Source organism: Coenobita brevimanus, chromosome 115, assembly GCF_032717465.1.
Source record: "Coenobita brevimanus isolate Jiangsu-jjx chromosome 115, ASM3271746v2, whole genome shotgun sequence".
Taxonomy (NCBI): Eukaryota; Metazoa; Arthropoda; class Malacostraca; order Decapoda; family Coenobitidae; genus Coenobita; species Coenobita brevimanus.
The window spans coordinates 17,009,244-17,026,782 of record NC_137068.1 but is presented as its reverse complement, the minus strand read 5'-3'; the positions used below and the strand labels follow the sequence as shown (position 1 = coordinate 17,026,782).

Below are 17,539 nucleotides of genomic sequence, written 5' to 3'. Positions count from 1 at the left end.
TCATTATAATTCGTATTAAATTTAATATTTTGACAGAATCTCACATAATAGGGTTTGTATGTCTATACGGTGATACAAATGATCATATTTTACAATGCAATTAACTGTCGATTCGGTAATTCGTCGCACCCTTCCCAATGAACAACTCTTACGAATATGTTATTCTTCCATTTCATTACACGTTAATCTTTTGAGTCCTATGACACATTTTGCATTCCCTTCCTGTTGACGTAAAGATTATTTCATTCAGTGTACGGGAGTCTTTTCTAAATGCGCGGCTATACTTGCGCGTTAGAATTTGTGCTCTGCATGATTTACTGCCGTATGTTTACTTTTTTTCTTCTTCTTCTTCATGTATCGCTGTGTTTCTTTAGAGAGTGTATGTGAGTGGGATAGAGGGAGGAAGAGAAAGAGGATGAGATGGAGGGACGGAGTGGAGAGTTATATGAGAGAGTGGGGTGTAAGGTGGGGAGAGGGCATCGAAATGGCAAGGGACAGGGCGACATGGAGGCTATTTGCTTGTGACCACCCACTTACGGGTTTAAGGAGTCTGACTTTAAATAGATTTTTTTTTTTTTTTTTTTTACCGTGTTTATATCTGTACTCATTATAATCATTTTTGTCCCATGTGTGAGTCACTGTATTTCTTTCTGCTTGGACTTCAACTACGATGTTCGAGAGAGAGAGAGAGAGAGAGAGAGAGAGAGAGAGAGAGAGAGAGAGAGAGAGAGAGAGAGAGAGAGTAAAAAAGACCTGCTAGGTTTAGAAAATAGCCAAGCAGCAGAAAGAACAAAATATACATATTAGGTCATCGGACTGAAGTGCTTTATGAAATTTCGCGTCGGTCGCTAATTACGATACTATAATTTCAAGGTAGTCTTTTTTTTTTTTTTTTTTCTTTTTAAGTTTTATGCTAAGTTATGCAAATTCAGGACCTGAGTGTACACTGTAGGAGCCAGGTAGGGGTGTTAATTACCACAGCGTACGGTATCTTCCCCCCATAAGGTATCATAAATTGCAGAGGAAAAAATCATCATCATCATCATCTTCACCACCATCCTCCTCACATCATCATCAATCCTCCTTCCCCTCCTCCTCACATCATCATCAATCCTCCTTCCCCTCCTCCTCACACCATCATCAATCCTCCTCCTCCTCATTATCACATCAACATCAATCCTCATCCTCATCATCACATCATCAATCCTCCTCCTCCTCATTATCATCAGTCCTTCTCTTAATCCTTACTACTATCATCAAAACTTCACCTCCTCCTCCTCCTCCTCCTCTTCCTCCTCCTCATCATCATCCCGACCACTTTTCCCTCGTTAAGATGGGGGTAAGGAAAATTTCACACAAGAAATCTGGAGACAACAATAAAACGCATGATCACTTTCCTTATTTTACAGCAACACTTTAACCTTTCTTCCGCCTCTCTTCCACAGGCGGGTGACCAAGTAGTGCGGGTGAACAACATGAACATAGAACAGGCGGTGCACAGAGAGGTGACGTCCATGGTGCAGGCCAATACGTCTGTTCTTCTGCACGTCCGCAGCGCCGGCATCATCCCGCAGAAAGAGTGAGTTTTCTTGACAACCATTTCAAAGTGGTAGATGGTGGTGGTGGCGGCGGTGGTAGATGGAGGTGGTGGTGGTGGTGGTGGTGGTGGTAATGGTGATAATTGGTGGTTCACATGGCAAACATTTATGTGGTATCGATTCTCTCTCTCTCTCTCTCTCTCTCTCTCTCTCAGTGATGTGGAGAGAATGGACAGTAAGTGTTTGACTAGAAGAGTGTCTGTAAGGCAGAGGAGGAGAAGAAGAAGGGAGACCAGGGATGCTATGGAGCAATGGGCAGAGGTATATGAGGGTGGTGTGAACTGGAGAGAGGGCAGTCTGATGGTAAGATTAAACAACATGAACGAGGAACAAGAGGTGCACTGAGGCGACGTCCTTCTCCACCCCATTGAAAGAGTAAATATTAACATCCTCAATGGAATGAAGCACCGCATTTTCCACTTAACTCTTGCTGCTTCCCGATTATTTTACTCAGCATGGGAGTGACTTTTCGAACTGTTGGGGTTAGACTTGGACCCGTATTCTTGCTGTGTAAGGAAGCTCCATAATGTCTCTTCCTAAGCGATTTGTTTTGTTTAATATACCTTGCCTATTTGTTCTATGCTAGTCAAATCATTCTAATATCGCCATATTCTGCATTAATTACACATAAACAGATATGAACCAGCCATATCCAAAAATAAATCACAAAGGAAGACGTGTTGGGGTGCTTCCTTAACCGACGATAAAAAAGACCATGGGCTGAATATATTTGTCAGACGGTGGAAAACACACACACACACACACACACACACACACACACACACACACACACACACACACACACACACACACACACACACACACACACACACACACACACACACACACACACACACACACACACACACGCACTTAAAGCTGTTCTTCTATTACAGAAGACGACGGCTGCTATAATCATATGTTTCTCAGTCTTTGGTGCCAACATATGTGACTGTGGAGACCAATTCTGGATCCGCAAACTTTGCCACACAGTTGGCATATCAAGTCCGGGTTTGCTGGGAGAACTCTGTTTTGGTTGTGTCTCCGTTGTCTATGCTCTTCTCTGGCCAGGTTCCGAGCTTCTTCAAGATGAATGGTTCCTTCACTGCAGAGAGTACGCCATTGTTTTCTGTCAGAGGCATTAGTTTCAAGATCATTTGGTATGATGTTGCATTTCTTCAGGATTGTCGTTATATGATCTTTATATCTCTTCTTCTGTCCTCTTGGGTTGTGACGTGGTGCAGGATGTTTGCCATACAGAACCTGGCGGGGAAGGCGGTGCTCAGGCATGCGGAACAAACGTCTGATCCATCTGAGCTGTTTCTTTAGCTAGTATGGTTTGTATGCTAGTTGACTTTGCCCGATGAAGAGTTTGTTAGTGAGGGACTTTATCCTCCCATGTGTGTCCTAGGATGCGCTTTAAGCATCGGATATGAAAAGGCTCAAGCTGTTTGATGTGACGCTGGTAAGTAGTCCATGATTCGACACTGTATAAGAGGGTGGAGGGGCATACAGTTATGTACGGATACCTTCGTCTCGATTCTCAAGTTGATGTTTTCAAAGACTCTTGATCTGAGACGTCTAAAAGGGGCTGAGGCGTGGTTGATTCATGCAAGGACTTTTGCGCTCAATGTTATGTTTATCAGTGAGCACACTTCCAAGGCAGGAAAATTTCTCTACCTGTTTTAGATGTTCGCCATTTGTCTGGACCGCAAAAGGCTCTGCTGCGTTGTTTCTCTGAGATATTATTTCTGTTTTATTACATTTATTCGGAGCCCCACTGCATGATAAATGTTGGATATGATAGTGAGAGACTGTTGTAGGGCTTCTGAGATATGTGCAAGGACAGCACAGTCATCAGCATATTGCAGCTCTTGGAAATGGGCTATTTCAGAATTTGATTGTGCTTGAAGAAGCCTGGGATTAAATAAGTTACCGTCTAGACGGAATTGGATTTTTATTCCATCATCAGGGTTTATTTGTTGGTGACTTTAAAGGGTGACTGCAGTGAGATAGATGTTGAAAATGACGGGAGCCAGGACACATCCTTACTTTACACCCACATCGACATTTAAGGGTTCGGATTTGCTCCCACATATGGACAGGCGAGCATTCATGTTGTCATGCAGGCTCTGTAGGAGGTCACTCCATAAAAGTTCTCTGGTGACAGTGTGAAATGCTTTTCCAAGATCAGTGAATGCAATATACAAGTCACGGTTCTGCTTGTGGCATTTCTCTTGCATCTGTTGGGCAACACAGACCATATCACAGGTACTTCGTTCCTTCCGAAATCCACGTTGTGTTTCGGGGAGTGTTGACTCAATCAAATGTTTTGTCAGCCTGGATAACATTATTTTGGCTAGTACTTTACTAGCAATCACAAGGAGGGAGATGCCTCTGCTGTTGTCACGTTTTGAGGGGGCCCCTTTCTTCTTGTAGATGGTTACAGTATCAGTGGTAAGCCATTCATATGGAATTTGTTCTTGGTTGCATGCAGTCAGTATGTGATTATGGAGGCAATGATGAAGTAACTGGCCACCCTTTTTGATCAGTTCAGATGGTATGCCATCAGGGCCAGGGCTTTTGTTATTTTTTAGAGCTCAGATGGCATGAACAACTTCTGCAAGTGTAAGTGGGACATAGAAACCTGCCGCTTGAGGGGCATTTGGGATGTTATCAAAGATTTTGTGCTCCATATCGGGTTTTCTCAGTTCAGTAAAGTGTTGAAGTGTTGCGCCCGTCTTTCTAGGATTGCTTGCTTGTCTTTCAGGAGCTCTCCTTCGGCTGATCGAACAGGGTTTATGTCGTGTTTCGTTGGCCCATATATGGTTTCAGTGGACTTGTAGAAACCATGTTGGTCTTTGCAGCTCTTTTGCCTGCTCAGACCACCATTTGTTTTCCATGTCATGCAGTTTTCTCTCTGGTTTCATTTCTGCCATTCTGGAATTCAGTTTTTAGGGTTAAGAAACTAGGCTGGGTCAACCAGTTGTAATGTGCTCTGTTCTTCACACACACACACACACACACACACACACACACACACACACACACACACACACACACACACACACACACACACACACACACAAAGAGGTCAAAGTGGCAAATGTACCCGGGAATTTTTCATTATTCAGTTTCTCTGCTTTTCTGAGGGGTCGTTTTGTACGTGGCTCTGAATATTTCGTAACAACATTCACTTCGCGAATTATTCTGCACTTAAATGTCAGTAACACCTTGTATGTTGCCGATGCAAATTGTGTTGATATTAAAACACGATAGATACCATATAGGACAGTATTAATGTGTAACATGAAAAATAAGCAGCTAAGGAGGTGGTGTAACGAAGCCTCTTATACATTACATCTCATTATCGCCTTGTATGTCACTGATGAAAATTGTGTCGTATTAAAATGATATGGTAAGTTGTAACATGCAAAATAAATAGCTAAGGAAGAGGTGCTATGAAGCCTCCCATGCCACTTAAAGGACGGCCTTAATACCCCATGATTCGACAAGATCAGGTTATGTTATCAGTGACAACAGCCTCTTATCTCGAGTGTTTGGATATTATACAGTATGTCGTTAAGGAATGTAAAATCGGGGACGAAAGTTACCCTTATATTTCACCTCCTCTGTCTGTTCCTTTCCTCTGCTGGCTAATATTGCTAAGCTGAGAGTAGCTTGGTATGTTTCTCTGCCTAATATTTCATCTCTTCTACTTGTCCCTTTCCTCTGATAGCTGATATTACTAAGCTGAGAGAGGCTTGGTATGTTTCTCTGTCGATTTCACCTCTTCTCTCCGTTTCTTTCCTCTGCTGGCTAATATTGCTAGTCTAATAAGGGTTTGGTATGTTTCTCTGGCATAAATAATTCTCTGCGAAATAATGCGTCAAGTGGAAAGTGACGGACATGTCCTTGGTGTGAAGTGGAGACAGTAAGTAATCTTTTGTTCCTGAATATACTGATTCAAGAGAACTATATGCCTGTTTACTTTAACTTGGCCTAAAATTGTCATCTCGTCATGATGAGTGCTGAGTCATAACAGTCCATTAATACTAGAATACGATGCTGGTCACGAAGAAATGCTAAGAACAGGATGTAGAGCCACAGTTTTGTCGTTCTCAGCCACTGAGCTACGGGAAATAAAACACAGAGTGAAAATTAGAGCCAAATTATCAGGAAAGTGGCACAGTGGCCTACAACGCATATTAACATTGCTTATAAAAGTAATGAAACCACCATATTTATGACATCCATACGAAAAAAAAAAAAAATGGACAATGGTAGTTAAGTTCGTTGACCTTAAAATAGCAAAGATTTTCGTCCTTTCGCAGGTTATTTTACGTACGGTCGCTCAGTGTCAGAACATGAAACACAACAGCTCTACATCCTTTCCATAACACTTCTTCGTGACAAGTATTAAATTCTGTTGTTTATCTACTGATACAGTTCAGCATTCAAGATTTAAAGACTGCAATTCTACAACTAATAAAGTGAAGAGAGAGAGAGAGAGAGAGAGAGAGAGAGAGAGAGAGAGAGAGAGAGAGAGAGAGAGAGAGAGAGAGAGAGAGAGAGAGAGAGAGAGAGAGAGAGAGAGAGAGAGAGAGAGAGAGAGAGATGGGGCGGGGGATTTGCAAAAAAAAAACAAGGTGGATTTGGCCCTTATAATGGAGTAACTAACAACGGATCGTGGTGGTGAAAGATGGGAGGCAATTGTTTTAAAATGGTCTATGCTCCTTGTACTCTAACTTGGCCCAAAACTGCCACCTGTCCATCTTGAATGCTGAGCTGTAATTATTAAATAACACTGAAAATGGTGTTCGTCACGAGGAAGTGTTATGGAATGAATGTATAGCCTAACCGTAGTATTGTTTTCTTCCGCTACTGTGCTACGTGAAGTGAGCAGCAAAAGGACGAAACTCTGGACCAAGTTTAGATGAAAGAACTACAACAAGAAAATAGTACCACAAAAAACACTGTCCAAATATAAACATTCTGCGGGATTACTTACTTCCTGCACTGCTTTACGATCTATGGGTTCTCATTACGAGTGAGCCTGTACTCTTTTTACACTAACTTGATGGTCTGGGCATGTTGAGAGGATGGACGACGACAGTTGGGTAGGGATGGGTGAGAAGTGTGAACGGCGGAGGTAGGGCTGCGAGAGGCAGAACAAAAAAGACCTGGGACGAGATCATAGAGTGTGACCTCAGGGATAGGGTACTGAATAAGGAGGCTGTCAGAGATTAAGCAAGCATGTTGGAGCCGTTATAAACGATAAGATAAATACGATTAATCTAAAATTTGTATCTTGAATGCTCACTTGTATCAAAAGATCATCAGTAGGGGTCACATGCTTAGACCTTAAATTGCAAAGTGGAGGGCAAACCCATAATTTCTGACGGTCACTTATGGAATGCCTGTGGTTATTACGTATGGTTAGCCTGCATCCCACATCACAGAATACGGTCGGCAGCCATACAGGAGGGCCAAATACGTTCCATCACTGCCAAGTACTCAAAAAATCAACGTCATTGCCAAGTACTTAAAAACCATCGGCAAAATTTTGGGACCTACTTCCCATTTCTTGATTTCTTAAGCATGAGGTCTTGGAATACGATGTTCCTTAACCCATTTGCGCCCAGTGTCCTCAATGTAGGACGGAACTGGGCATTTTCAAAAGTCAATAAAAAAGGGAACCCCGGGGATGGGACCTATGAGCTTCACGACTATGAGCCGATAGGCGGAGGGCAGTACGGTCAGTACCCTTCCGGCAGTCCCTCACACAGGAACCTTGGAAGGTAATGGGTTAAGATGCGCCTAGAAAAGGATACAGGACCGAAACATTGTCTCTGCTTTGTATTCTCGTCTGGTAAGGAAGCTCCCTAACGCCCATTCCTTAGTTACTTATTTATGGATATAGCTAGTTACCATCATTTTGTACATTTTTCGATATGGCTAGTTACTATCCATTTGTACACTATTTCTGCAGAGTGTGGCGACGTTTGAAGGCTTTTTATAACACAGAATAGGACGGTAAAGTGCAATACGCAAAATAAATAGCTTAAAAAAAAGTGTTAGGAAACTTCCTTAGCCGATGAGAATACCGGCCTTTCTGTCGCTGAGCTACGTAATAATGATGCAAAGGGACGAAAATCAGGGCCAAGTCAAGAGAGAAAACAAGGAAAAAAAAAAGCAACATAAATTCTTCCAATCATTTCAGTTCAGCAAAAATCCCAGCATGACAGCACAGGTCAGGACGGAGGGTAATGTTTGAAGTGGATTTGGAGATTTAGTAACAATTATTCCTTAGTGATTTATTCTGCATACGTTACCTCAACATCCTCCTATATGTTGCTGACGCAATGTGGACATTATATAAGTAAGTCCGTTCTGGCCTCGCCAATAGAGTAAGGGTCTTGGGCTTGGCTCGGCTACGGAGAGGATGATCAGCCTCACTTGCCCACGAGCGGAATAATGTATGAAGTAAATCCAACCACCACTCAGGCGGAAACCCTAGCCCACCTGGTTGGAGCGCCTTGATCACCACCAGGCGTCGTTTAGTTATATGGTTACCACCCAGCGCATCATTTTTTTTTTTTTTTGATCACAACGCGGTCACCTGAAAGCAGCACTACATCAAGTGAGTGGATGATGGACACCATCATCAATAACAGAGGAAAAAGTTAACTTATAATATGCAAACTAAATCGCTCAGGAAGGGGTGCTACGAAGCTCTCTATGTCACCAAAAACAGACCTGAGATTCATATACATACATACATACATACATACATAGTCTCTCTCTCTCTCTCTCTCTCTCTCTCTAGATACATAGATAGATAGAGAGGTATAGATATAGATATATATGGCCTGCAGTCCTACCGGACCCAGGTTCAAATCCCAGCTGGGGCAGGGAACAGTTTAAGGATTTGAATTTCATAAAAATCAGACTTTACTGATCTACCAGAAGACCCGCCGACATGTCATAAAAATACCCCCGCTAATACCAATACACCAGTCCTGTATGAGACAGCCCTAGCATGTATTCAATATGGACGGTGGGTGTTAGCGCCGAAGTGGTGACATGCAGAGGTGTATGGTATGTAGGAGGACTACTGGGCCTTGAAAGCAGGCTGTGAAGCCTATGTCCAGTGTCGAACACTATATACATATATATATATATATATATATATATATATATATACAGTATACATAGAGAGAGAGAGAGAGAGAGAGAGAGAGAGAGAGAGAGAGAGACAGATATGTGATCAATTTTCGTTTCTATGATGAGATATATACAAGAAATTTCTGAACTCAGATTTCCTAGTCTTTCCTAAAAAGGGAAAAATTGCACTCCGATTCCTTGTCTTTCCTATTAAAAAAACGAATCTACACTCTACCTTCCATGTCTTACCTATGAAAAAGTATGCACTTTAACTTCCTTATCCTTCCTATAAAAAATCTGCACTATATACAGGGCCGGATTTTTCTTCTTGTGGTCCCCAGGCCAAACTCATCAGTGGGCCACCAAATTATTGTACAGAACCCTCATACTCCGGGCTTCATACTTATTGTACAGGGGCCCTTATGGTTGTGAATATATAATGAAACACTCGGTGTACACTTGAAACAAGGTTATACGCTGGCACACTGCGCGACAAATTAGTTTCATTGGGCCCCCAAATACCGGTGGGCCCTAAGCCAATGGCCTACTTGGCCTATTGATAAATCAGGCCGTGACTATATAATCCTTATCCTTCTTATATAAAAGAAAATTGTCCTTCCTAAAACACATCATGATCTTTTAGTTTATATATATATATATATATATATATATATATATATATATATATATATATATATATATTGTTACATAGCCTATGATTTCATCATCCTTTGTATAATTCTAAAGTACAGTATGCTGCATGTTTGATCACGATTCGCCTCGTGGCTTCCATAGTGACCAGGCTTGCGTGTTCTACCTCACTCCCCCCTTCTCCCCCTTATAGTAGAGTAAGTCGTTCTTTCTGTTGTTCAGAGCAGGAGTGTCAACTCTTCGTCCTCTGTGCCCTCATTTGCGCGTCCTTCTTGCAAGTTGAATTAAGCTCTGCCGGCCCCTATATATTGAGCTCAGTCTCTGCACTAGGGCCACTTAGATCTACTCCTCATTTTGTTCACATCTCTGTCCTCCCCTGTATAGTGTAAATTTATTGTGAGTGTTCAGGAAGTCTCCAGCCATCTAGCTGCTGTATAATTTGAGTATAAGTGTTATTATCATTTTTCTTGTACTATATAGCCTAAGGCGTTAATTCGCAGGCCTGGTAAGGTTTTTGTGATTCATGTAAAGTTTTTAATGTCAGCCAATATTAGTAATATTTTGTATCTGTAATAATATTATATCTTGCTTTAACTGAGCATTATCCGGTTTTCTCATTTTATCAGGGCTGACTTAGATAAATTTGCTCTTGCTAAATTCGTGTTAATAGAGGCTATTGCAGTTAACCATATATGTAACCTATTTTGCCATTACATTATCCTTATGAGTCCTGAATGTTTAGTTGTTAGTTTGAGCATTAAACTTTAACTTGTAATTTTACCTAACTCTTTTGTTTTGAACCTGGAACTTTGCGGGACAGTAGTGATTTTAGTATTCTCACCTGAAGTGTTCATTATCTCTCTCTGTTCCGAAACATAAATTTGGCGACCTCTTATCAGGACATTCAGGATATTATCATAAGGATATTGCTTGATATTTTGTGACTGTGATTTATTCATGATGTCTACTATTACTACTCTTGATGAAGCCAAAGATTTTTTGTCAAATGTGCAAACAGTGTGTGATGTAGAAAACAGAACAAAGAATGAACTTTAGCTTGTTACTCAACAGTTGGGAATTGCTGTTCGCTCTCATCATTCTAAAGATCAAATTGTTGACATGATTAATAAAAGCTTGTTTAATGTAGCTCCTCCAGATGAGCAAACGCAGATTGAAATAGCTAAGTTACAGCTAGCCCTGCAGGAGGCTCGTGCTAAGGAGGCTGAGTTTCAGGCTCGTGCTAAGGAGGCTGAGTTTCAGGCAAATGCTAAGGAGGCTGAGTCTCAGGCTCGTATTCAGGAGGCACAGGCACAGGCTCAGGCACAAATTGAACTTGCTAGGATTCAGGCAGACTATGAGTATCGCATGAAACAAGGTGGAACTGGATCATCTAGCTCTGATGATTTTGATGTGGCTAAAAATGTTAAACTTGTCCCTCTTTTTAATGAATCTGATTTAACAAAGTATTTTCAGTTGTCTGAGAGGGTAGCTACAGGTTTTAATTGGCCCAAAAAGTATTGTCCAGTACTCCGACAGAGTGTTCTCACCGGTAAAGCTCAAGTAACTTATGCATCTTTGCCTCAGGATCAATCTGATAATTATGATGTAGTTAAGAGCTTGATTCTTAAGGCCTAAGAGCTTGTTCCTGAAGCCTATAGAGTAAAATTTAGGACAACTTACAAGCAAGATAAGCAATCCCATGTTGAGTATGCAAAACTCAAAGATCTGTTAGAGCAGTGGTTAAATTCTAAGAATGTAAATTCTGATTTTGATAAATTTAAGCACATGATTTTGCTGGAGGGCTTCAAAAGGTGTATTAATAAAGATGTAAGCCTATATCTTGATGATAAAAGAATAGATAATTTGTCTGATGCTGCAGTTTTAGCTGATGAATATGTTCTCACTCACAAGAGATATTCTAAAGAAAAAAGGAAAGCTGAGAGTAAGTACGTTGCCTCTACTCAGAGTACAGGTAACAGGAAAGAGAATAAAGATGATGTTTCTCAGGAAGTAAATTACAGCTTCACCTCTAGATTTCAGAAAAGTAAATGTACTTATTGTAGTAAGCTTGGTCATACTAAGGAGAAATGTTTCAGGAGACAGCGTGATGTGAACAAAAAGGAGTCTTTAAATATTCAGTCAATTGGTCTAGTGTCCACCCTTGAGAGTTCCCAGAATTCTTTAACCGAGTTAACTGAACCTGCTTTGAGGGGTAAATTAAATTCTCATGATGAAGCTCCTCTTTTGAGCAGTAACGTGGGTGACACTCTCAAGAGTTCATGTGCTAATTTCCTGTCTGATGGTTTTGTCAGTCCTCTGGACAATAATGACAGGAAATCAGTTAAAATATATCGTGATACAGGTGCTTGCCAATCCCTCATGCTGACCAGTGTTCTAGGCTCTAATGTTAATTCTTCTGATGAAACTGTAATCTTACAAGGTGCAGGGAATAATTACTTCTCTGTCCCTCTGTGCAGAGTGAATTTAGAGTCTGGTTTTGTTAATGGTTCCGTTATGGTTGGGTTGGTTGAGACACGTCCAATGTCAGGTGTACCTTTCTTACTTGGAAATGATATTGGTGAAGGTCAAGTGTGTCCAGCTCCTCAGTTGTCTAGTGAACCAGTGACTGCGACTGAGGATTGTGATATCCCTGAGGTGTTCTCTGCATGTGCTGTCGCTAGGGCTAAGTCTAAAGTTACTGGTGACTTAAAGGATAATGATGATGATGATGTTATCATAGCTGACACTTTTCTTGCTAATTTGGACCACTCACCAGATGAGGCAGTACTCCGCAGTGTTGATAATTTGTCTCGTCAAGAGTTGGTTGAGTTGCAGGTTGCTGACCCTGAGTTGAAAGATCTAGCTAACTCTGCTTGCAGTGAGGAAGAGTCAGCTGGTGCTTCTACTTGTTATTATATAAAGTCAGGAGTACTTATGAGAAAGTGGAGACCCCCAACAGCATCAGCCGACTGTGAATGGGAGGTTGTACATCAAGTTGTCATCCCTCGTGTTTGTAGGCAGGATATCATTAGAGTGGCTCATGATTCCAGTTTGGCAGGACACCTTGGAGTGAGGAAGACTGTGACACGCATTTTGAAACACTTCTACTGGCCAGGTATCTTCAGAGATGTTTCCTGGTATTTGTAAGTCTTGTCACACCTGTCAAGTTGTGGGGAAGTGTAATCAGACAGAAAAGGTTGCACCTCTAGTTCCCATTCCTCCTTTTGAGGCGCCATTCACCCGTGTGTTGGTGGATATTGTGGGCCCTCTTCCTAAGACTTCTTCAGGATTTTCTTATGTGTTGACCCTGATTGATATGGCTACTCGTTATCCTGAAGCCATTCCACTTAGAAATATCTCAGCAAAGAACGTGGTTAAGGAAATGCTAGGGTTCTTCACCAAGTTTGGTCTGCCCAAGGAGGTACAGTTAGACCGGGGAAGTAATTTCATGTTAAATGTTTTCAAGCAGTCTCTGAAAGAGTTGGGCATCACCCAGATCACGTCTTCAGCTTACCATCCCCAGACCCAAGGAGCGTTGGAGAGATATCATCAAACACTCAAATCGATGCTCAGGAAATACTGTTTGGAACATCAGAAAGACTGGGATAAAGGTCTTCCATTCGTTGTATTTGCCGCAAGAGAATCTCCAAATGAATCACTGGGCTTCTCACCCTTTGAACTACTGTTTGGCCATGAAGTAAGAGGACCCCTTAAGCTACTCAAGGAATGCTGGCTGTCGGAGGAAGATGACGTCAACCTGCTGGAGTATGTGATGAATTTCAAAGAACGGCTGTCCACTGCTTTACAGCTGGTGAGAGAGAATTTAGGAGCTGCTCAGGGGAAGATGAAGATTTAATATGATAAGAAGTCCAGGTTATGCCACTTTCAGCCAGGAGATCAGGTTTTGATTCTGCTACCAGTGCATGGGCAACCTCTTGAAGCCAAGTTTAGTGGTCCTTATTTCGTGGAGAAGAAACTCAGTGATGTCAGCTATGTCATCGCCACACCAGATCGTAGAAAGAACAAGCAACTTTGTCACATCAACATGCTTAAGTTATATCACAGGCGTGACGAAAACAACCCAGTCTGCACTGTAGCTGTTCCACCTAAGTCTGCAAGTGAAGCTCTCCCATGCAGTATGAGCCTGAGTGATAGTTTGGGGAAGAATCCTGATATCATGAATGATCTCCAGACTAAGCTTTCTCATCTAGCTCCCGAGGAAAGGCAGGAGTTTTCGCAAGTGTTCCGTGCCACTCCAGGAAGAACCACTGTGTTGGTGAATGATGTCGATGTTGGAGACGCAAAGCCAATTAAACTGCCTCCTTACCGTGTGAACCCAGTGAAAGTTCCTGTCATCCAGAAGGAGCTTGGCTACCTGTTGGACCACAAGATGATTGAGCCCTGTCAGAGCGAGTGGAGTTCTCCTGTCACTCTAGTCCCTAAGCCAGGTGGGTCACAGCAGTTTGCATCGACTACAGACTTGTTAATCAGATAATGAAAACAGACACTTACCCTCTCCCTCGCGTGGAAGATTGCATAGACAAGATCGGAAAGGCTAAGTACATAAGTAAGTTTGATTTGTTAAAGGGATACTGGCAAGTACCTATGACTGAACATGCTAGGGAGATCTCATGTTTTGTAACACTAGGAAAGACTTTTGCATGTTCTGTAATGCCATATGGTATGAAGAATGCACCAGCCACTTTTCAGAAGCTCATGAATGTTGTAACAGAGGGTTTGGCAGGGTGTGTTGTTTATATTGATGATGTATTAATCTTCAGTGACAACTGGAAAGATCACCTATGTCATGTCAGTAAATTTCTTGAGCGTTTGGTTCAGGCTAATCTTGTGGCTAATTTATCAAAGTGTGAGTTTGGTCAAGCTAAAGTTCAGTACCTTGGGTTCGTAATTGGTGATGGACACGTTGCACCACCAGGAGCTAAGGTTCAGGTTATAAGTGATCTTCCTAGACCTAAAAGTGAGAAAGATCTACAAAGATTTTTGGGAATGGTAGGTTATTACAGGAGATTTGTTCTTAACTTTTCAATTCTTGTATCACGACTTACAGACCTACTGAAAAAGGGAGTTAAATTTGTCTGGACCGATAACTGTGAATCCTCTTTCAGTAAACTTAAAGCTATCCTATTAAGTCAGCCAGTGCTCGCTACTCCAAATTTTGCTAAGCCTTTTAAGATGGCTGTTGACGCAAGTGATACAGGAGCTGGGGCTGTTTTGCTGCAAGAGGATGATCAGGGTATTGAACATCCTGTATCTTATTATAGTAAGAAGTTCACTCCACCTCAAAAGAACTACTCAACTATTGAGAAGAGCTTTTGGCCTTGATTTTGGGTTTACAGCATTTTTCATTTTATTTGTGTTCTGGTTTTGACCCCATAGTCATTTATACCGATCATAACCCACTGAAATTCCTTAGTAAGTTTAAAGATAAAAATCAGAGATTGACAAGATGGAGTCTACTTCTTCAAGAGTATTCATTAGACATACAACATGTCAAGGGGAAAGAAAATGTTATTGCAGATTGCTTATCTAGACTTTAGACAGATTGTTTTAGAGTAATAAGAAATTTCCTTTGTAAATTTCTTTTTCTTTGTGGGGAGGTGTTACATAGCCTATGATTTCATCATCCTTTGTATTATTCTAATGTACAGTATGCTGCATGTTTGATCACGTGTCCCCTCGTGGCTTCCATAGTGACCAGGCTTGCGTGTTCTACCTCACTCCCCCCTTGTCCCCCTTATAGTAGAGTAAGTCGTTCTTTCTGTTGTTCAGAGCAGGAGTGTCAACTCTTCGTCCTCTGTGCCCTCATTTGTGCGTCCTTCTTGCAAGTTGAATCAAGCTCTGCCGGCCCCTATATAATGAGCTGAGTCTCTGCACTAGGACTACTTAGATCTACTCCTCATTTTGTTCACATCTCTGTCCTCCCCTGTATAGTGTATTATTATTGTGAGTGCTCAGGAAGTCTCCAGCCATCTAGCTGGTGTATAATTTGAGTATAAGTGTTATTATCATTTTTATTGTACTGTATAGCCTGAAGCGTTAATTTGCAGGCCTGGTAAGGTTTTTGTGATTCATGTAAAGTTTTTAATGTCAGCCAATATTAGTAATATTTTGTATCTGTAATAATATTATATCTTGCTTTAACTGAGCATTATCCAGTTTTCTCATTTTATCAGGGCTGACTTAGATAAATTTGTTCTTGCTAAATTCGTGTTAATAGAGGCTATTGCAGTGAACCATATATGTAACCTATTTTGCCATTACATTATCCTTATGAGTCCTGAATGTTTAGTTGTTAGTTTGAGCATTAAACTTTAACTTGTAATTTTACCTAACTCTTTTGTTTTGAACCTGGAACTTTGCGGGACAGTAGTGATTTTAGTATTCTCACTTGAAGTGTTCATTATCTCTCTCTGTTCCGTAACAATATATATATATATATATATATATATATATATATATATATATATATATATATATATATATATATATATATATATATATATATATATATATATATATATATATATATTGCCAAATACCCTCAATGGCTACCCTCAATGGCTACTACGGAAAAAAAGAAAAATGCTAAGCTATTAAAATTTAGGGCAGGTCTTACCGTCACCACCGACATACCATCGATGGTCGTTATCAGGTCAGAGATAAGGCGGGATGGATGGTGTCAAAGCCTCCACATGTTTATATAATCATGGCCCCCTCTCCAACCCCTACCTCTATCTCGTTCATAGATGCAGTGACCCCCCCTTCTCTCTCTGTCTCACACACACACACACACACACACACACACACACACACACCAGAATACAGATAACCTTCCAAACTTGACAAAAGCTGAGAATTTACAAAGAATCCAATTTTCCACAACGCATCGTGCACTTCGTTGTTAGGAGAGTTCACGACACATCTCCGTCAGCGACTTATTTTTCCCACTGTCCCATCATATCCTCTTGTATGTGACTAATGCAAACTAATACGGTATCAAAATTATATAACAAATATAACGGAATATTAAGACGTATTGTGCAATGGATGAGAGAGAGAGAGAGAGAGAGAGAGAGAGAGAGAGAGAGAGAGAGAGAGAGAGAAAATCTCACAGGAGGACTCCGATGTTACCCAAAATAAAACAGCTCGGAATAACAAGGAGATTAATATTTTATCACCTATACATTTTCGCGATAACAATACTGACTAGAAAATGTCACGAGTATACAGTGGAGTATCCCCATGAAAGCGGTGTTACCAACGTGGGGTGGAATCATCGGGAAAGTTTCAATAATAATCAGCGTATGAGGTGGTAAATTGTTTCACGCGGAATGTGCACTGATGATATTTTTTGATCCACTGTACAGTCGGCATAAAAAGTCCTGTCACATCTTCTGCTTTTCCTCATGCACTCTGAAAATCAGTGTGGTGAATCAGCAACAACTGACACTGTGGACATCATTGGGGTTCGAATCAACGTCATAAGTTTCGTTTAATGTGGATACACCATACTAAGTCCGTAAACTGAGGGACAAGGGAGGCGACAAGACTATTGATGTTGACTGTACAATGCAAATTATGTCGCCAAGGAAGACGTGCAATAAAGCCTCCCATACCACCCACAATACCATGAAGTCATAAAGTAAACTATCATTCCAGAAGGTTCGCTATGTGGAACACGCTAGAATGCTATAGACTGCAGACAGTCCAATAAAAAATAACCCACTAATGCCCATGACTTCTATCATCGTTATTTTTACTGCTGTCCACTAAACAACTTTACTCAGCTTTGGAGGGCCTTTTTGAACAGAAGAGATTAATAAAAGCTTTAGTGTAACCGAGAACAATAAGAGGCTTCCGAAAGCTGAACAAACTTGTCTGAAAGTTGCAATAAAAAAAAGAAAAGGGAAGCAGTGGTTGAGTCGATAAAGAAAACGTCTGCTGTCCCAATGCAAGCGGGTTCGAATCCCAGCTGAGGTTGGGAACAGTTAAACTTTAAAAAAAATGAATTTCTTTAAAGTACACTTTACTTATCTACCATAAACCAGGCGACATGTAAAAACACCATCGCTTATACCAATACACCAGTCCTGTTTGGAGAC

The 17,539-nt window shown here is 41.1% G+C and overlaps 1 protein-coding gene across 1 annotated transcript in view; it reads left to right on the top strand.

The window, feature by feature from the left end:
- LOC145418641 (uncharacterized) overlaps positions 1 to 17,539 on the top strand; it is a 161,954-nt gene that overhangs the window by 56,331 nt on the left and 88,084 nt on the right. The window contains exon 3 of the mRNA XM_080287003.1: positions 1,446 to 1,579. Within this exon, the coding sequence (XP_080143129.1) occupies positions 1,446 to 1,579 (134 nt within the window). The remainder of the gene's footprint in view (positions 1 to 1,445; positions 1,580 to 17,539) is intronic.